The sequence below is a fragment of the Chiloscyllium plagiosum genome, unplaced genomic scaffold (genome assembly GCF_037043375.1).
Source record: "Chiloscyllium plagiosum isolate Xiang-an unplaced genomic scaffold, Cpla_swu_hap1 HiC_scaffold_14, whole genome shotgun sequence".
NCBI lineage: Eukaryota > Metazoa > Chordata > Chondrichthyes > Orectolobiformes > Hemiscylliidae > Chiloscyllium > Chiloscyllium plagiosum.
This window is the reverse complement of record NW_028270152.1, coordinates 24,276,448-24,298,584: the sequence shown is the minus strand read 5'-3', so window position 1 is coordinate 24,298,584 and position 22,137 is coordinate 24,276,448. Positions and strand designations below refer to the sequence as shown.

At 40.7% G+C, this 22,137-nt stretch overlaps 2 protein-coding genes across 3 annotated transcripts in view; one reads left to right on the top strand and one right to left on the bottom strand.

The window, feature by feature from the left end:
• Nucleotides 1-22,137, top strand: part of LOC122558906 (uncharacterized) — a 177,988-nt gene that overhangs the window by 26,765 nt on the left and 129,086 nt on the right. The gene's annotated exons all lie outside the window — the stretch shown is intronic.
• Nucleotides 1-22,137, bottom strand: part of LOC122558904 (inter-alpha-trypsin inhibitor heavy chain H3-like) — a 90,742-nt gene that overhangs the window by 67,683 nt on the left and 922 nt on the right. For both annotated transcript variants that reach the window (XM_043707838.2, XM_043707839.2), the window contains exons 3-9: nucleotides 15,758-15,787; nucleotides 15,277-15,443; nucleotides 9,274-9,378; nucleotides 7,095-7,257; nucleotides 6,888-6,998; nucleotides 6,679-6,807; nucleotides 6,484-6,600 (exon numbers count right to left, since the gene is read on the bottom strand). In XM_043707838.2, the coding sequence (XP_043563773.1) occupies nucleotides 6,484-6,600; nucleotides 6,679-6,807; nucleotides 6,888-6,998; nucleotides 7,095-7,257; nucleotides 9,274-9,378; nucleotides 15,277-15,443; nucleotides 15,758-15,787 (822 nt within the window). The remainder of the gene's footprint in view (nucleotides 1-6,483; nucleotides 6,601-6,678; nucleotides 6,808-6,887; nucleotides 6,999-7,094; nucleotides 7,258-9,273; nucleotides 9,379-15,276; nucleotides 15,444-15,757; nucleotides 15,788-22,137) is intronic.

The following is a 22,137-nucleotide window of genomic DNA, read 5'->3' as shown; positions in this document are numbered from 1 at the left end:
AGTTAGTAAGTTTGCAGATGACACCAAAATTGGAGGTGTAGTGGACAGTGAAGAGGGTTACCTCAGATTACAACAGGATCTTGACTAGATAGGCCAATGGGCTGAGAAGTGGCAGATGGAGTTTAATTCAAATAAATGCGAGGTGCTGCATTTTGGGAAAGCAAATCTTAGCAGGACTTATACACTGAATGGTAAGGTTCTAGGGAGTATTGCTAAATAAAGAGACCTTGGAGTGCAGGTTCATAGCTCCTTGAAAGTGGAGTCGCAGGTAGATAGGATAGTGAAGAAGATATTTGGTATGCTTTCCTTTCTTGGTCAGAGTATTGAGTACAGGGGTTGGGAGGTCATGTTGCGGCTGTACAGGACATTGGTTAGGCCACTGTTGGAATATTGCGTGCAATTCTGGTCTCCTTCCTATCGGAAAGATGTTGTGAAACTTGAAAGAGTTCAGAAAAGATTTACAAGGATGTTGCCAGGGTTGGAGGATTTGAGCTATAGGGAGAGGCTGAACAGGCTGGGGCTGTTTTCCCTGGAGCGTCGGAGGCTTTATAAAGAGGTTTACAAAATTATGAGGGGCATGGATAGGGTAAATAGGCAAAGTCTTTTCCCTGGGGTCGGGGAGTCCAACTAGAGGGCATAGGTTTAAGGTGAGAGGGGAAAGATATAAACAGACCTACGTTTTCACGCAGAGGGTGGTACGTGTATGGAATGAGCTGCCAGAGGAAGTGGTGGAGGCTGGTACAATTGCAATATTTAAGAGGCATTTGGATGGATGGATGAATAGGAAGGGTTTGGAGAGATATGGGCCGGGTGCTGGCAGGTGGGAGCACTGACTGAATGTGATAAGTGCACAAATGTACTCTGGATGGAGGTTTCAGTGTCCACCGCCAAGAGTGGCTCAGTAGCATACCATTGATCGAGCTGGTCAGGTCCTAAAGGACATAGCTGCTGGACTGGGACTGCGGCAGGCGATGAGGGAACTAACAAGAGGGAAAAGTATATGTGACCTCATCCTTACCAATCTGCCAGCTGCAGATGCATCGGTTCATGACAGTATCAGTAAGAGTAACCACCAGACTGTCCTTGTGAAGACAAAGCCCACTTTTCACTTTAAGAATAACCTCCATCATGTTGTGTGGCACTAACACTGTGCTAAGTGGGACAGACTTCAAACAGACTTAGCAACTCAAGACTCTGCATCCCTATAGGCCATCAACAGCAGCAGAATTGTCTCCAGCATGGCCTGGCATATCACCAACTCAACCATTATCATCAAATCATGGGATCAACCCTGGTGCAATAGAGAGTGCAGGAGAGCATGCCAGGAGCAGCATCAGGCAGAACTGAAAATGAGATGTCAACTTGGTGAAGCAACAAAACAGGACTACTTGCATGTTAAACAGCATAAGCAGCTAATGATAGAGCTAAGTAATCTCACAACCAACAGATCTGATCTAAGCTCTGGAATCCTGTCATATCCAATCGTGAATATTGGTGGACAATTAAACAATTCACTGGAAGAGGAGGCTCCACAAATATCCTAATTCTCAATGATGGAAGAGCCTAACATGTCAGCGCAAAAGATCAGACTGAAGCATTTGAAGCAATCTTTAGCCAGAAGCAACGGGCCAGTGACCCACCTTGAACTCCTCCAGTGGTCCTCAGCATTACAGATACTAGTTATCAGCTGCAAACAAAAGCTGAAATTGCTGGTAAAGCTCAGCAGGTCTGGCAGCATCTGTAGTGAGAAATCAGTGCTAATGTTTGGGGTCCAGTGACCCTTCTTCAAAACCGTCTTCAGCCAATTCGATTCACTCCATATGGTATCAGGAAATGGTTGGAAGCCCTAGATAGTGCAAAAGTTGTGGACGCTGACAACATTCTAGCATTCTGAAGACTTGTGCTCCAGAATTTGAGTCGTTCCTGTAGTCAAACTGTTCCAGTACAGTTACGACACTGGTACCTATCCAGTAATGTGGAAAATGCCCAGATATGTCCTGTACTCAAAAAGCAAGACAAATCCAACACAGCCAATTGCCACACCACAAGCCAGGAGCGTGCTTGTATACTCCCCACTTACTTGGAAGGTTGCCTGGAACTCCAATAACATTCATGCAGATTGACACTATCCAGGATAAGGCAGCCCACCTCACTGGCACCACATCCACAAACATCCGTTCCCTCCAATACTGATGCTTGTGTACTATCTACAAGATGCACTGCAGAAATTCACCATACATCCTTAGACAACACCTTCCCAACCCTTTCCATTTTCATCTTGAAGGACATCAGAAACACCGCCACCTGCAGGTTTTCCTCCAAACCACTCACCATCCTGACTTGGAAACATGCCGGGTCATTGTCAACTGCTGGAAAAGGATCAAGGAGAAAGATGACATCTTCTATTAGCAGGTCCATATAAAGGAGAAAGAGGGGAAGCAACTCATCATTCTTGATAGCCTCAAGGGTCAACTATTGATAGCAGTTCATGGTCAAGTTAGACACCAAGCAATGGAAAAGGTGATTGCCCTAACCGGAAAGCTGTGTTATTGACTGCAGTGATTGCTGATGTTGATGACATTTGTCATAATTGAGCAAGGTATACCTTGAGCATAGCACAGAGATAACTTCACTCTGGCATGAGATATCTGTTTGAGAAGAAACCACTAGAGATCTTTACAATGGATTTTACTGTCTTTGATCCCAGTAATAATGGTTCTCAACACATTCTCATACTCATGGGTGTCTTCATCAAGTTCACACAGGTCTTTCCTATTCTTGTCCAAAAGGCCTCAATTATATCCAGAATCTTAGTGTGTAATTGGGTTGATTGTTTTCGTCTTCCCAGTCAGATTCACAGTGATCGGGGCATATCTTCAAAAGCAATACCTACACGAGCTTTGCTAGGTCTATCACATTATCAAGAATCACCCACCACCCTCTAAATTCCAGAGGGTAATAGACAGAGCAAATCATTCAGTTCTACTCTGTTTGTCCATGTGCATACCTTGCCTCTTGAGGGTAAGGTGAAGGAGTTTGTTTATGCTTATAATAGTGCCCCACATTCATCTATGGGCTGTTGTCTGCATTATCTGTTCTTTAGTCAAGACCCAGTCTTTCCTGTGGACCATCTCTTTGTCTTAATAGGACTTCAGATGGAGATGGACAGCCCAACGTGTTGATAGCTGAGCATCATACTGGGCTAGGTCAGGTATTCAAGATGGAAACCAGGAGGACTAAGAGAGAAGTGCTGAGTTGGAAAACATTGAACAATTGCAAATCTAGTGACACAGGCCTTCCAATCAGTACAAGAGTATTCCTCCAAATTTTGAATGCGAGCGGACACAATAAGATGCAGGATGTCTGGAATCTTCAACCCCACAGAGTTATTGAACAATTGGACACAGTGTCACACTTACATTGATGATTGGAGTACAGACTCAGAAAATAGTTTACGATTAGGAGATTGTTGAGACCAGTTGTCTGTGGGTGCTGATGCAAGTAGCTTAGTATTACTGAACCTGAAGTGACAGTGCATCTTGGCTCAAATGAAGTGGTTAATGAAAAGGACTCCTGGAGTGTGTTGAGGTATACATCCACAGTAGGGAAGCCCACTGCGACCCTTGAAAATGGCATTGGAATAACTGAAGTGGAGAATAAATCTGAAGCACCAGGATTTTGATCATGTAACTCCTAAAGACCTGACCATCTCAGACCCCAGTATGGGTGACCCGCCACAGAGCCTGGATCCCTTGGAAAGTACCAGTACAGATAAGAAGCTGAGAAGATCCTTGAGCAAATAGTGGATATCACCACAACATTTATCAATTCCCAGCTGTGATACATAAAAAGAGCACTGCCACTAATGTGGACCCACACATTCCTGTCATCAGGAAGCAATTGAACCTGCTAATCACACAACTACTTAGCAATAAGTCATTGTGCACTCTGTGTGGTTACTGGGTTGTTAAGTCTCAAGCAAGAAAGTTTTAAATGAAATTTCCAGCAACAGGTGTGACAATGCAGGAGGGTGCTGAATAGGGAAGCTGGAGCAGTCAAACAGACCCTCTCTAGAGAAAAAGAATGTCTTTTGAGTACATAAGCCTCATGGGGTGAAGGATCAGATAGACAAGGGATTTTGTCAACCAGATGTAAACTATGGGCCTAATTCCTTGTAAGCGCTGTGTCTTTTATTATCTTTGACTTCCGTTCATGTTTATAACAACCTGGCATTGGAATAACTGAAATAAAGAATCTTTGCTTCATGATCTTTGGCCATCCCTGTGTTCAAATCTCATGCTACATTATTGAATGGCAGTGCAGGCTCGAGGGGTCAAGTGGTCTATTCTCATTCTCTATTCATATGTTTGTATTATGTTTCAAAGTGCTTGGGCAGCAATGTCAGTAAGCAGTACGATAATTACAATTTTGTTTTATTTATGCAATGCAAACCAGACATTGGATTTCAAAGGCACTTAAAATCCTTCACTTTTAAGTTAAATATTCAAATATTATACTGAATGACTGAATTAAAATAGAAGTTAAAATACGATAGACAGGCTTTTAAAAGAATTTGTCTTTGAGAATATGTGGAATGTTTTAACTACTTTGGAGAAATTTGACATTCTACAAAGACAAAAGCAATTGGCTGTTTAGCATCAGTTATGATTTTAGCACACTGTTAAAAATGGAGTTGTGACTCATGAATGAATGATATGGAAGTTGCAATCTTTGGGAAACTCCAGAGTGAATCCTGTGGAGGAGGTTAAACTCACTGACAACAACGTCTGAATTTCCATGTAGTTCTGAGCATATCCAAAAGTTGCTGTCTGTGTCAGTTAAATAATGATGGCAACATTGACAGTTTCATACACTAAGATTTGATTCACTATCTCCTATTAGATAGAATTTGTCTCTTGTTTAGATTTTATTTAAACCTACCTCTGACAAAGCTTTTGGCCAACTACAATAATATTACCTTATCTTCTGGCTCTCTGTCACTCATACTTTGCAATTGTTAGCTGTTAATTGAATACTGTTAGAGGTTGTAGTGATTCTAATGAAGTCAGCCAGGTGGACCTCATAGAATATGAGTTTCCTGATCAGGGCTACTGATCTGGTCCAATCAGGGAGTCCTGACTGACAGATAAGAACAGAAGTGTGACCTGCATACATACAACATGGGTGCTGGGGAAATAAAAAACACTACCGCAGTTAGGCGGTAGTGTGGGGGTAATAATAAAATAAAAACCAAGAGATGGTACACCTGTTGTCTTTCACTGTGTCTCACACCTGCACACAGGCAACATGGGTGCGGGGGGGAAAATTAAGCACTACCGCAATTAGGTGGTACTGTGAGGGTAAAAAAATAAATAAACACGATTGTCAGGCATCCTGTTCATTCTGAGAGCTGGCTCTGAGAGATCCGGATCAGTGTATGGACTCTCCACAAAAAACAAGAGATGGTACACCAAAAAAAAAAGAAAAAAAAGAACAAAAGTGTCACATATCCTGTTCATTCTGGGAGTTGCCTCTGAGGGAATTGAATCAGTGTCAAGGACTCTCCACGTATAAATAAAAGGGGACTTGGTGATGAGTTGTCAGCCTATGTGACATTGTTTCAGAGGCACTATAAAATTATTAACTAAGTTGTAATCACACTGATAAACAGAGAGTTTTGATGCATCCGCATTTTGAATAAATAGTAAAAAAAAGAGCTACTTTAACCCAACACTGACTAAACTAAACATAAATGCAGATGTCTTCCTGGATTAAAAACAGGATACATTTATCCATTTTTAAAATGCTTCTGTTAATATTTGAAATATAAATTTAAGAATAGATAATTGGCCTTGTTGAATGGGAGAAAGTGAGGACTGCAGGTGCTGGAGCTCTGAGTCAAAAAGTGTGGTGCTGGAAAAACACAACAGGTTAGGCAGCATCTGAGGAGCTTGAGAGTTGACGTTTCGGGCATAAGCCATTCATCAGGAATGAATGGCTTATGCCCGAAACATTGACTCTGCTGCTCGTCAGATGCTGCCTGACCTGTGCTTTTCCAGTGCTGCACTTTTCATCTTTGGTTGCAGAAAAGTCCACTCTGTATGATCCTACGTATTTGAGAATATTGTTATAGAACAAAGATCTGCATATATTACAACCATGACTGATGGTTGTAAGACATTTGGCACATACTGTGGCTGTGAACTCTGGTTTGTTATTGAAAGCTTTGTCTCTTGCAGTGCTGTGGTAGTATCACTACCTCTGAGTTCAAGTTCCTCCTGCTATAGAGGTGTATAATAAAATATTTGAATGTTAATTATGAAGTATCTATAGTTGCAAGCCTTTCCTTCTTTCTCATGTCAGTAAATGTGTGAATCAAATTATTCTTTCATCTGGCTGCATTTTGAGTAAGACTTGGGAAAGAAAGAGATTAGCAATAACAGGGATGTCTATCCTTCAGCCTATATTAAAAGCTTTTCTTACCTGACGCATTTTAGTACCAGACATAGATCCACTGTGGTCAATTACAAAGATGACATTTTTAGGGATTCTGGTTAGATTTGCTGGAGCAAAATGGTGGACAAAATATCCATTTACAATCTGAAAAAGAATGCAACATTAATAAATCAGAGTAAAAGGCCCTATGAGATGTCCATTTTAAGTATAATGTTCAAATACCTGAACAGTACCAGCCGATAGATCTCTATTGACATCATACTTTATGATGAAGTCTCCATCCAGAACAGTCTCATCACAATCAGGACATTTGCGTTGTTGCTCAAGAGTTGGTTTGAAGGAAACATGGCCCTGAAGAAGCAGTGATGCAGTCAATTTTTGCAGTAACTATTTAGCTAAAGATTTTTTTTTAAGTAATGACATGTACCTACCCTTGTTGCCGTCAGTGTCTTTTTCACAATTGAAGTCAGATTATTTGGTAAGAATTTTGCATCAAAATCCAGAAAGGCAATGCCTTGTGGTTCAAAGATATGTACGTCAATCTGGAAACAGCGATTCAAAATGTAAGAGAATTTAATCATCCTTAAACAGGAAATAAGAGACATAATTAAAATATATTAATAATGTTAGAAATGTACCTGAAAATGTTTGACAAGCTGCTTAGGTTTTACTCTGATTTGTATTTCATATTTCCCCAAATGACGTTTTAATAATTCTTCATAAGTTAGTTCAAAGGTGACTTTTTTTGTTGGTCCAATGTTTACTGACACTTTGAACTTCTCCATTTTTCTTCCAGATGCTCTTTGGAAATTAGAAAAAAAAAGTTAAAAAATTGGTGTTACGTACATGGAAGATAATGGATTAGTTTTATACCTGTTATATATCGAGGTAGAACCATTCCTTAACCTCTTATGATATTACTGTTGTTTTGTGAGAATTATATAATTACGATGAGGGATAAAACTATCCAGTTTTGAGTGGAGCATAAGAAAAACTTGCAAGATGTATGAGGACGTTGCCATGATTGGAAGGTTTGAGCTATAGGGAGAGGCTGAATAGGCTGGGGCTATTTTCTGTGGAGTGTTGTGGGCTGAGGGATGACCTTGTAGAACTTTATATAATCATGAGGAGCATGGATAGGGTGAATAGCCAAGGTCCTTTCCCCAGGATAGGAAAGTCCAAAATTAGTGGGCATAAGTTTAAGATGAGAGGGAAAAGATTTAAAAGGGTTCCAAGGGGCAAAGTTTTCATGCAGAAGGTTATGCGTGTATGGAATGAACTGCCAGAGGAAATGATGGAGGCAGGTACAATTATAACATTTGAAAGGCATCTGTTTGGGTATACAATTAGGAAGGGTTTAGAGAGATGTAGGTCAAATGCTGGCAAATGGGACTGGTTTAATTTAGGATATCTGGTCAGATTGGATGACTTGGACTGAAGGGTCTGTTTCCGTGCTGTTCTAAGACTCTATGACTTAGGATATCCTAAACCTCAGCTTCTGAATTACCTTTGAATTGTGTTCGCTGCTGTGAGCGAAGACAGCAACCAATTTGCCTACCATAAATTTGGTTGAGTGGGAGAGCGTGGAACACACTGACTACAACAGTAGTACACTCACCAACTTTAAGGGTACTTAAATGGTCATTGGATAGACCCATGGACGAAAATGAAATAGTGTAGGTTAGATGGACTTCAGGTTGGTTTCACAGGTCTGTGCAACATCTAGGGTTAAAGGGCCTGTACTGCGCTGTAATGTTCTATGTTCTATAAGATCCAACAAAGAAAGGATAATCTGTTTGAAATGTTAATTGAAGGAACTCAGTTGGATCGTAGGAAATATTGTTAAGGTATAATTCCGTATCAGTGTACATTGTCTGAATTACTCAAGTAGGTCAATTCTGTGTAGTTAATACCCTCTGTTTATTGTTCTGTTGTTATCAGAGCTTAATAATATCAATTAAATTAAATGTAAGAATTGCATCAAACGTCACTAGTATATTTATGGAAATATCTAAGCAGAAGATTTAATGTGAATTAATTGCTTGATCCAGGAATCATTTGTACTGTTAATAAAATACACACGTTATTTTTTCCAGAGGTAAGGTATTTCTACAGAACCTATGCATTCAACATGTCAGTATTTTGAGAAATGGGGAGCACATTGTGCTTTCCTTGAATCAATCTCAAATGAGGGTACTGTTTCCTAAACTGTACCATGCCCCTCCATCTTGCCTAGAAATAGTTATAATGCATAAAGTGGGTGGAGCTCTGACATTATGGGTCTCTGCCCAATTTTCCAATAAAATCTTCTTGATCTGCCCCTTTAGATTGGTTGGTTCCAGTCAGTAAAAGTGTTTTTTCCAGCATTAATAATATACTTGTCAGAAACTGATTAAATAGGTGGAGTGCTTCTGTGAACATTCAGTATTTGCAACCAATCTCTACATGCAGGCATCCAGAATGGGAAAGAATTTTATAGCATTGTTACCCTATAACTTCTGAAATTTCATTCTCAGAGGATTTCCTGCTGGGTTCACCATAGTATTGGAGAAATTTGAAAAAATATGAGTGCATAGAATGAGTTAGCCAGGTGGATTGAAAATTGCCTTGGTAAGAGATGACGATAATGGACAAGTGATTGTATGTTGGAAGTGGGAGTGGGCACTGCTAACTGGAATTTCATGTATTTATTCTTACCTCTTTGTAATTAAGACTAACATGGGCATTATCACAAGGTGTTTCATTTGGCAAATAGGGTGGGGAATAAACTAGTGAAAAATGGGGGTTATTAGTTAAATGCTAGGAAATTGTTCTTACTTTACAAGTCCTGCAGTCTGTCCCCGTGAAACTGCTTTTTGGTACTGTTGCTGAGCAACTTCTTTCTCTTTTACAGCTCCCACGTATGTCACTCCATCTAGAGTCCTAGAGGGAGAGAAAACACATGGATGGTATAACAGGGGTCTAATTCATTATTTTAACTCATATATCCTCCACTGGTTTCTTCTTTTAATCTACTATTTTAATAATACTTACTCTGTTCAAGAAGGAATATATACTTTGCAATACTTTTAAATTAATTAATGACACATTAAGACATATTTGTCCACACAGCAGGATCATCCTGAAAAAATTGGGTAAACACTGTACAGTGGATGCAAAAAATAGAGTAGAGGTTTGTCTTAAACACAGAGTCACGTAGATCTCTGAGACAAAGAGATGAAGAGCCTTGGACAGATGAATTTTGGAGATGGAGAGAAAAAAGGAAAGATTTCAAAAAAACTGGGAGGGGTAAATTCCAGAGGCATTGACGGTGTAAATATCTTGGAGTCACGTAACAAATTGAAAGAGGAAACATTATTTTAAGGGCACAGCAAAATCAGAGATAAGATTGAAATGAAACTTGGGAGGCATAAAGTAAGGAGAACTAGAAACTATGAAAGAGACAATTTCAAGAGCATGGGATCTACAACAGAGGAGCCAACATCAGTTGCAAACCTCTTTTTTAAAAAAACTAACAAATAGAGAATGAGTGGAGAAGTATCCTAGTCTGGACTGGATAGAATTAGCAGTTCATATTTAAAGTCAAGCAAATTACAATCAGGTGTCAATTCTTATGAAAGACTTAAATTGACAGTTGTGTAGCATTTCAGCAGGGAGGGTGTAATGTAAGGAAAAATTATACATTTTGCCAATTTGTCCCAAATTTCCTATGGATTTGCACAATTCAATAATTCAATTTGATATTGTACTGACTTTATAGTATTGTCACAATGAGGTGAGGTGACCCTCAGGTTAAGCTACCACCATTGTCCCTCTAACAGGAGAGCACAAAACTGTGGTGCTCTGTGGATATGGTGATTTTACCTTTTTTATGATATGAAATACAAACTATTAATTTTTAAATCTCATTGACAAGGCTTAAAAATAGGGCATTAAATAGCTTGAAATGATCATATAAGGTATAGTGACCTGAATATTAAAATTCGTCTGGAATGTATAGCTCTCAGTGAAACATCAAATATGTCCGTAGATGGGGATTGTCAACTATGTTTATGGATTGGTACCTTCCTCCACCTTCCTTTAGCTTTATCAAATGATGACAGGAAACTCTGACAATGGACCATAAAAACTGTTTTAAAAATGAATTGTCCCCATTGTGGGTCAACAGCAAGGATTCACACATATAAACCCACCTCCCATGAGAAATCTTGTGTTTGTTGCTACAGAAAGCAATAACATCACAAAGAGACATCTAATAACATTGAGTAATATCTGGTAACATCGAGAAGAACTCTATATTTTTGAAAGTGGTGTGCCTCATTCTGCAAAAGTGATCAGCCCTGATAGAAAACCACCTGCCAACCAAGATCTTTTAAGATGCAGAAATATGCTCTATATACCTGTCTCTGAAACTGTGATTGCTTTTCACTTCTACCCATCCAGACCCTATCAAGCACTGTTTGCTTGAATGCTAGTGTTTGTGTGTGGAAATTGAGATTTTTTTTCTTTTAAAAAAGGTTTTGTCCTTCAATGAAATGAGACTTAATAAATTAACTTCTACATTTTACTTACATCAATAAGATCTGTAGGATGTGTTCTTCATAGCTTTAATATGTGTCTCAATGCATATTGAATTTTGGAAAATAAATTATTTAAAAGGTCAAAATTTTGTTACACCAATTTCAAGAGTGAAAAGAGAGGACTGTATTCACCCCTTTGGACTTGGTTTTAGCAATATTTGCCATTCCATCTTTTTGCAAATGATATAAGTTGAAAAGGAAACAAGAGGAAACTAGCCAATAATGTCTCAAATAAATACAAATGATTTTGTAATAATAAATGCGAAATTGAAAGATTGCTGAATTAAGTAATGTCTTCTCGATGAATTAACAATATTGCCAATATTTATTGGTGTTCTGCTATTGAATCTTAAACGGCGGACAGAACATTATGGATCTCTTGGAGATGGGTTGGAAGGCAGAGTTAACCTAAAATGTCATTTTCTGTCATCAAATCATACTGGAAATGGGGAAATTGTAAGGAGAGCATCCCTTACAGAGACAAGATGAGTCCCTTACATGACCAGTTAAGGGCCATCTGAGTGCTTCTTACTTGTGTTCCTGGCATGTTATCATTGTTAGAAGAGGCCTGTACTGCATTGGGAAATAAGCTAGTAAATATTGATGCTTCCCTGTTGGCTGGGTTCCATGGAGGTGCCAGTAAGGCTGCCTCTGTGGTAACACCACAATCTACCCTAACCAAGTACGGTCCTGCCATCCTTGCATGGGACTGCATGAATAGCTCCAACAACCCTGTTTTAGACCTCACACCTTCATCTATGGTGAAGTTCATGCTGCATCACTTAGTTGGATACATCTCCAGCACAAGACCCAGCTTCCAGACTGGGCTGTTAATCTTGTCCAAACAGGGAGCCCTAGATAACAGGTATGAACAGGAATATCAGAGGTTCTGTTCAGTCTGACAGCTGGCTCCGAGGGAGCTGGATCAGTGTCCAGAATTCTCCATTTATAATTAAAGGGTGACTTGGTTACAGGATACCAGCCTCTGTGGTATTATTTCAGTGGCGAAATTTGTTCCTGAAGAAATTTGTTCACAACAGTTGTCTTTGAGTTGGCATTTTTGCCATTATGTCATTATTTGGCAAGCTTTACTCATTCAATCCTGCCATAGAAGATTGAGCCCAGTACATGGAAATAATGCATTACTGTTTCCAGACAAATGATATTTGGGCAGAGGAAAAGCAACAAGTAACAAGTGGGAGGCATGGTGGCACAGTGGTTAGCACTGCTGCCTCACAGCACCAGAGACCGAGGTTCAATTCCCGCCTCCGGCAACTGTGTGGAGTTTGCACATTCTCCCCGTGTCTGCATGGATTTCCTCCGGGTGCTCCGGTTTCCTCCCACTGTCCAAAAATGTGCATGTTAGGTGAATTGGCCATGCTAATATGCCCGTAGTGTTAGGTGAAGGGGTAAATCTAGGGGAATGGGTCTGGGCGGGTTGCTCTTCGGAGGGTCGGTGTGGACTTGTTGGGCCGAAGGGCTTGTTTCCATGCTGTAAATAATCTAATTTAATCTAATTCTCCTGAAATAGCTGGTGGTGATAGGGGAAAGCAAAGGGCAACCACAACCAGAATTGAAACCATTTAACATCTGGAGAGACCAGAGAAAGGCATATTTTTATGAGGAGAAAGAGTGAATGTCCTGAGCAAAGGACAGATACTAGCTGGTCCCCACCAGGGTCATCCAGGGATTTTGAAAATGATGATGTTGACAAGAACTTATGTCTGCTGGCCAGTATTGGATGCAGAGATAACTGCATTTGTGGGACAGTGCCCAGAGTGGCAACGAGGACAAAACTTACTGCCAGCATGTCCCTTACATTTGTGGGAATGGCCGGATAAACCCTGAACTCGATTATATGTCGACTCTGCAGGTCCTTTCATGTGCTCAATGTTCTCAGTCACTGTGGATGCCCAATCAAAATGGCTGGACCTGCATTGAGTTTATTTGTCAACCTAGGAGATGAGGATAGAAAAACTGAGCATATCTTTTGCAATGCAAGGAACCGTGGAAGTGTTTGTCACAGATAACGGGCCATTGTTTATTAGCAAGAGAATCTGATTATTTCCTAAAGTTAAATCATATTCGTTATGTAAGGACAGCTCAATACCATCTGTCATCCAATGGTATGGCAGAAAGAGCTGTCCAAACTTTGAAGGTAGGTTTAAAGAAACAGCGTACAGCTTCACTGGATGTCAAATTGTCCTGGTTGCAATTTTATTGTAGGACGACCCCTCAGGGATAGCTCCAGCAGAGCGGCTAATGGGGAGAAGACTCTGTACCAGGTTAAATCTAATCTTCCTGGTCCTGAGGTGGAGGGTGAAATGAAATCACAAATACCAACGCTGGACACAAGACTCCGCAAAGCAAAAGAGACAGTTTATTTCAAGGACGATGTTTGGTGTAGGGACCACAGGAATGGTCTTGCATGGCGAAGAGGCATTGTCAACACATAGTCAGGACCAGTGGCATACAAAGTTCAGGTAGATACGACATTCCTGAACAAACATGTGGACCACCTAAAAGCTGCAAATTCACAAATGGTGCAGGAGCATTTTCCAGCTCCTCGATTTCCTTTCTGACTTTTCTGGAATGTATGGATTCTCCCTCTCTGTCAAGTGTTGAAGATACCTGGGAATCTGAGATGGACACAGGCGAATGTCACCACCTCAAAGTCTTTGCCACCTGAAGAGGAGAATGAATTTCTTCTAAGATGCTCCAGACAAGATGGGAGTTACTGTGCATTACTTGCAGCCTGTATCAGAGGCAAAGATGGAGGAACCTGACCCGATGCTACAATGTCCCAGAAGGAGCTACAATAAAAAGAACTGGCCTATGTCCTCAGACTCAGAGGGGGATTGACGTATTGATTGTAACAAGGTCAGCCAGATGGACCTCATAGAATATGAGCTCCCTGGTTGGAGCTGTTGTTCTGATCCAAACATAGAGCCCTGACTGACAGGAGTGTTCAGGGCCCGGGTGTCTCTGAAGAAGGAGCACGTGGTGTCCAGCAACACCCTTGAACTATTCAGGGAGAGGTGGGCACCACAGGGAGTAGAGTGTATTATTTCCCCATACAACTCTATTTTGATTTGATCCCAGCCCTCCCCTTCACTGTTTGATTACGCAGCATTGGCTTCTAAGAAGGACACTGCTTGTCACTGACCACTTGGGTGTTTCCTTTCTTCCTGGTGGTGGAAATTGAATAAAGATTTGTACACCTGTTGTCTTTCACTGTATCTCACACCTGCACACACATATCATGGGTGCTGGGGGGAAAAAAAAGAACAGGAGTGTTTTTCCTGTATGAAAGAGGAAAGGAGACTGATTCTGTTGGTGTCTTCCCATTGAGGAGGAGTTTATTTTGAAGTTTTTGTTTCTTCTGTTTTATTGTGACTGTTGTTCTCTGGCTTTTCTTTTTTTTTTGCTTATTTGAAGCTGTGCTCAGCTGCACAGGTAACTACTATAATCACTGCTGCTGCTACATGCTTGGGCCTGCTTCTACTACTGGAGCCTGGACCTCACCTGCACCCCAGCACCGCTGCTGCTGCCTGGGCCTACCTACATCTGGGGCCCTTCTCCACTGCCGCTGCCTGGGCCCCACCTGTACCTGGGCCTACTTCTGCTGCTGCTGCCTGAGCCTACCTCCAAAAGAAAAAAAGGAAAAAAAATAAACAGAAGTGTTTGAGGTTCTGTTCACTCTGAGAGCTGGCTCTGAGGAAGCTGGATCAGTGTCAAGGATTCTCCACATTTAAATAAAGGGTGACTTGGTGACAGGATACTGGCCTCTGGAGTTACTTCACATAATAAAATTCAGGATCACCAAATCAACTAATGGTCAGCCCAGAGCAAGCCATTAGGCCCTTCATGTTCATGCCAGCTCACCATGACAGCAAATCAGCTAGTCCAACTTCTCCTCTGAACTGTTAAGCATACTTATCTCTCCACATGTGTTGCCTGACCTGTCAAGTGTTTATAGAGTTTTAGAGGATTCATCATAACTTCTTTGATTTTATATTTCATACCTCTGTTTATAAAGTGTTTTCATTTTGATGACATTTCCCTTCCCTAAGCTAAACAAAATTAGTTTGTTGAGGTAGAATCATGTAGTTATTTTAACCTTTAGTTTTATACACAATACACTTATAAAATTTGACACTATGCAAATAAACTTGCACACTCTTTGTATAAATTATTAACTAAATAATTACTTTGACTGAACAAGGTAATTGATACTCACATGCTGAAGTTGGTAATGAAGGCTGTTTTGGGTAGTTCTATTTCAAAGAAAGCTTCCTTTGATTCATTTGCTCGATTCACTACCCGGCTGATTACCATATTGTGAGCAAACCGAGATGTAACTTTGCAGTCAATCTTCATACTATAAATTTCAAGTCCGCTCTCAGGCTAAAAGAGATTAAGGAGTATTGTTTCAATGAGCAATGATTGAGACAAGAACTAAAAACATCCAATTTAAATTAAATCAGTTATTGTTGTGGAACAATAAAACAGTACTGTTCTTCCTCTAATTGGTCATAGTGTACAAATGGTATCTTCAAATAGATCTTACAAAATTGCAGCTCCAATATGTCAAAGTAGAGTCAATCAAACCATTGCGCAGAGACAGAAGAGAAACCAATGTAGCTGATTTAAAAAAAAGCCACGTGTTAAAGTAAATGGAAATTGATGCTGAAATAAATAGTCAGCGAAATCAAGCTTACGTTTTTGCCATGTTCACCGATGCTTCTTTTCTGTTGCCAAAGGATAAACACATCAATGTTATAAATGCATCAGTTATATACACAAATTGTACAAACCAATGGAATTACAAAAGAAATTAAATTAAACTAAAGATTATATGTTCAATATTTATAAACATAAAGTAAAAAAGAGCACTGTACAGATTTCCTCATTGCAAAAGTAGAATATCGATGGCATGACATATGGGGTGGAGGAGCATGGTGGCATTAGTCATTATCGAGGAGAATTGCAAAAAGTTGAAGACAGTAATAAATTTCAGAATGGAAAATAATTGGCAAATGAAATTCAGCACAGATATGAAATAGTAAGTTTTTGGTGGAAGAACAGGCAGATCAGATTACTTGGAAGGTGCATATCTAGGTGGTGTTAAAGGACAAAAAGTTGATGGTGTGGTCAACTAAAAGCTACATTACAGGTTAGCATGTTCATCACAAAACAAACAAGCACAAGCCTTCATTTAGAGAGGGAAATAATTTAAAATAAAGGAACTTATTGCTAAAGTTAAAGTCACCTACTGGAGCATAGGGCTGTTCTTTCATTCAAGAGTCATAGTGATAGAGGTGTACAATACAGAAACAGATCCTTCGGTCCAACTCGTCCATGCCGACCAATATCCCAAATTAATCTAGACCCATTTGCTAGCACTTGGCTCATATCCTCCCAAACCCTTCCTATGAAGATACCCATCCAAATGCCTTTCAGATGTTGTAATTGTACTGGTATCCACTAGTTCCTCTGTCAACTCATGCCATACACACACCACCCTCTGTGAGAAAATGTTGCCCCTTAGGTCCCTTTTAAATATTTCCCTTCTCACCCTAAACGTATGCCCTCTAGTTCTGGACTACCCCACTCCAGGGAAAAGACCTTATCTATTTACCGTATCCATGCTCTTCATGATTTTATGAACATCTATAAGATAACCCCTCAGCCTCTAACACTCCAAGGAAAACAACGCCAACCTATTTAGCCTCTGAGAGAGATGACTGTGGAGGTTTTAACCTGACCGTCTCAATGCCTCAAATGAGGGGAGACTTCACAGTAACTACAGTCAGCAAAGGAATTGAACCCATGCTGTTGGCATTAATCTGCAATTTAAACCAGCTGTCCAACCAACTGAGTCCTAAACCTGTGTTAAGTTTTACTTAGAGCACATTTGTACTGCATGTAGTTATGGTTACAAGAAAGATAGAGAGTCACAAGGGAGGGTGCAGAGATTGTAAGGATGATGCCAGAAATGCATGATTATATGTAGGAAAGGATTAATAGACTGGCTTTCTTTTGTCCGAGTGAATAGATGAAGTGTGACTGAACAGGGCTTGTTAAAATTGAGTGATTTTGATTGAATGGGTATAGAAAGAGTGTTTCTTCTAGAGAGGAAAGGCATATCTAGAAGCAATCCATACAAGATAGTCATCAAGAAATCAAATTGGGAATTCAGAGGAATTTCTCCAGAGAGGAACTCAGTACTGCAGGGAATGGTTCAAGTGTACATTATCAATTTCAAGGGAAATTAGCCCTACATATGAAGGAGAAAGTAAGACAGAGTTAAAAATTTAAAACAAGAGGAGGCTTGAGTGGAATGTAAACATCAAGGTGTGCAAGGTCTGAAGTCAGACGACACCAGGTTATAGTCCAACAGGTTTATTTGAAATCAGAAACTTTTAGAGTGTTGCTTCAGGTGAAGTAATGAAGAGCAATGCTCCAAAATCTTGTGATTTCAAATAAATCTGTTGGACTAAACCTGGTGTAGCCTGACTTCTGATTTTGTCCACCCCAGACAAACACCGGGATCTCCACATCAAGATGCACAAGTTGGGAAATACACCTCTTTCTGTGCCCTATGCCAAATGTAATGTACAACAGGTCTTGATACAATCAAATACTGAAAGCTGATCAGTATTTATATTTTGAAAAGAGGCATCCGGATGGGTATATGAATAGGAAGGGTTTGGAGGGATATGGGCCGGGTGCTGGCAGGTGGGACTAGATTGCCTTGGGATATCTGGTCGGCATGGACGGGTTGGACCGAAGGGTCTGTTTCCATTCTGTACATCTCTATGACTCTATGACTCTATAACCTAACTCTAAGAAAGTAACTTGACTGGTGAAAATTAATGAATATCAATAGTCACAACTTTACATTCAGTGACATAAGTTGGTGAATGAATAGGTACCTCTCATGAATTCACTCGAGGCTGATTTTCCACTGCAGTGTAAGAATATATTCAAGTGCCCCAAAGTGGCTTATTGGGCTAGGGGTATAATTCCCGCTTCGGATGTGAAAATCCCACATTAAAGTCCCTGAGAAATCTCACTTTAGGAGACCTTCTTGTGGCACAGTTGTAGTGACCCTACCCCGGACCAGGAGGTCAAGGTTCAAGTCACACCTGCTCTAGAGGTATGTAGTAACATCTGTTGAATAGGTCGCTTTGAAAAATAAGTTAAATGAAAAAAAAAAGAAATTCTTCCCAATGCCTTGGGCTATAATCTGCTATTTGAGCACAAAAAACTGAAACGTGTGTTGTACTTTGTAAGTTTGTTCGCTGAGCTGGTAGGTTTGTTCTCAGATGTATCGTCACCATACTATCCTCATCGGTGAGCCTCCGTTAAAGCGCTGGTGTTCTGTCCTGCTTTCTATTTATGTGTGTTGGTCTGTTAAGGTGGGTGATATCATTTCCAGCTCTTTTTCTCAGAGGTTGGTAAATGGGCTCCAAATCAATGTGTTTATTCATGGAGTTCCAGTTTGAATGCCAGGCCTGTAAGAATTCCTCTGCATGTCTTTATTTAGCCTGTCTGAGGATGGATGTGTTGTCCCAGTCGAAGTGGTGTCCTTCTTCGTCTGTGTGTAAGGATACTAGTGAGAGAGGGTCAATGTCTTTTGGCGGCTAGTTGGTGCTCATGTATTCTGGTGGCAAGTTTCCTGCCTGTCTGTCGGATGTAGTGTTTGTTGCAATCCTTGCAGGGCATTTTTATATGATATTGGTTTTGCTGGCTGCTGCAACAGGGTCCTTTAGGTTTATCAGTAGTCGTTTCAGTGTGTTGGTAGGTTTGTGGGCCACCATTGATGTCAAGGGGTCGGTGTAGTCTGGTCATCATCTCCAAGATGTCTTCGATGCATGGTAGCATGGCTAAAGTCCCTGGGTATGTTGTGATTTCTTGTTTGGGTTTGTTGGTTAAGAAATGGCAGACTGTGCTTATTGGGTACACATTATTTTTGAATACACTGTATATGTTTTTTTCTGCTCCTAGTTGCTAGGTGCTGCAGTTTGTTGTGGCCCGTTTAAATAATGTCCTGATGCAGCTCAGTTTGTGGGTGTTGGGATGATTGCTCCTGTATTTGAGTATCTGCTCTGTGTGTGTTTCTTCCCTGTAGACACTGATTTGCAGTTCTCCATTGACTGTTCGTTCCACTGTGACATCTAGGAAGGGAAGTCTGTTGTTGTTCTCTTCCTCTTTGGTGAAATTTATGCCAGTAAGAATATTGTTAATGATATTATAGGTTTCTTCTAATTTGTTCCATTTCATGATGACAAAAGTGTCATCCACATAACAGACCCAAAGCTTAGGTTGGATCGTGGGGAGGGCTGCTCATTCTAGTCTCTGCATAACTGCTTCTGCTAAGAATCCTGATATTGGTGATCCCATGGGTGTACTATTGATCTGTTTGTAGGTCTTGTGAAGATGAAGTGGGTAGTGAGGCACAGGTCTATTAACTTGAGGATGCTGTCTTTGCTGTGGAGTTGGGTCCATCAGTAAGTGTCGGTATCTGTGAGTAGTGAGTTCGCCTTTTCAATGTTTTGTGTGCAGTTTAGGAAGACGGTCATGTGCCCTTTGCCTGTCGGTAGGATTACAATATTTCTGCTTTTTTCCGAGTCCTTCAAGGGCTTTCCTTTTCTTGTTGAGAGAGTTCCCTTCTTTCTTCCTGCTTAGTGTTGGTGCTACTGTCTGTCTAATAACCTGCTGGGTTTCTTCTGTAAGTCCATTGTCCTTCAGGGTTGATTAAAGTTTTGCTAGGATAGCCTTTTTGTCCGCGTCTCTGAAGTTGTAGTTCATCCCTTTTACTAGGATGGCTTTTTCCGTGTCTGTTAGTGGTCAGTCCAATAGGTTCTTTATCTTCTTAAGCTTCTGTGTTGTTCTTTTGTGCGAGCTTGTCCAGTTTTTCTGGTAGAACTAGTTTTTTCTTTGTCATGGGTTTGCTGTTGTTTGACAATGAAGGTTCATTCTAAAGTACTTGTCCATTCCTAGTCAGTCACGTTGGTGTACAAAGTTTTTTGGTGCAAACCTTCGCGTTCATGTTTGTGGAGTTGATTGTGGGCATCATTAATCATTTCTTGCAACATTCTGTGGCCATTCATAAAGTACCTATTGGACCAACCACTAACAGACACGGAAAAAGCTGTCCTCGTAAGAGGGATGAACTACAACTTCAGAGACAGACAAAAAGGACTTCCTAGCAGCACTAGAATCAACCCTGAAAGACAATGGACTTATAGAAGAAACCCAGCAGGCCATCAGTAGCACCAACACTAAGCAGGAAGAAAGAAGGAACACCCTCAACAAGGAAAGGAAAGCTCTTGATGGACACAGAAAAAACCCAGAAATATTGTAATCCTACCGGCAAACAAAGGGCACATGACCGTCTTCCTAAACTGCACACAAAACATTGAAAAGGCGAACTCACTATTCACAGATACTGACACTTACCAACAGGTGGCGATGGACCCAACTCCACAGCTAAAAAACCATAACATAACAGCACTGAAGAAACTCCACAAACAGGCAAAATTAACAAGACAGATCTCCAAAGAATGAAACCTGATGGACCAACATACCCTGCTTTTACGGATTATCTAAGATACACAAACCTCTTCCGATCCATAGTCTCACTTCCTAGCACACCGATATACAGACTAGCAAAGGAGCCTCACCGTAAACTTAAATACCTCGTAGAAGACTCATGCCACTCCAGCCAAGAATTCCTGAACATGATCAAAAACACCAACATAGAAGATGACAAAGTCATGGTCTCCTTTGATGTAACCGCCCTATTCACATCAGTTAACATCAGCCTGGCCAAAGAAACACTGACCTCTCTACTAGTAGAATCAAGGACACAAACACCAGACAGTACCAACTCCATAGGCAAGGACAGAATCCTCAAGTTTTTAGACTTGTGCTTCACTGGCCACTTCACCTTCAGTGACTAGACCTACAAACAAATCAATAGTATACCCCTGGGATCATCAATATTAGGATTCTTAGCAGAAGCAGAAGCAGTTATGCAGAGACGAGAATGAACAACCCTCTATGTGGATGTGGATGATACCTTTGTCATCATGAGATGGAACAAATTAGTAGTAACTACAATATCATTATCAACATCCTTACTGACAAAATTTCATGAAAGAGGAAGAGAACAACAACAAACTCCCCTTCCTAGGCAGCACAGTGGAATGAACCGTCAGTGGAGAACTGCAGACCAGTGTCTACAGGAAAGTAACACATGCAAACCAGATACTCAAATACAGGAACAATCATCCCAACACCCACAAACTGAGCTGCATCAGGACATTATTTAAATGGGCCACAACACACTGCCGCACAGAGGAACTATGAGCAGCAGAAGTAAAATATCTACATAATGTATTCAAGAATAATGTGTACCCAATAAGCACAGTCTGCTGATTCTTAAACAAACCCAAACAAGAAGACACAACATGCCCAGAGACTCCAGCCACACTATCATGCATCAAAGACATCTTGGAGATGATGACCAGACCACACCGACCCCTTGGTATCGTGATACTTCATAAATCTACAAACACAGTGAAACGGTTACTGATGAATCTAAAGGATCCTGTACCAACAGCCAGCAAAACTAATGTCATATAAAAATGCCCTACAAGGACTGCAACAAACACGACATCCGACACACAGACAGAAAACTTGCCACCAGAATACATGAGCACCAATTAGCCACCAAAAGACATGACCAATTGTCAATAGTTTCCTTACACACAGACGAAGAAGGGCACCACTTTGACTCGGACAACGCATCCATCCTAGGACAGGCTAAACAAAGACACACATGGGAATTCCTACAGGCCTGGCATTCAAACTGGAACTCCATCAATAAGCAATTTGATTTGGACCCATTTACCAACCTCTGAGAAAAAGAACTGGAAATGATATCACCCACCTTAACAGACCTACACACATAAATAGAGAGCAGGACAGAACACCAGCGTTTCAACAGAGACTCACTGATCCTAGCGTGGTGTCGAAACATCTGAGAACAAACCTACCAGTGCGGTGAGCAAACATACAACCTGAACCT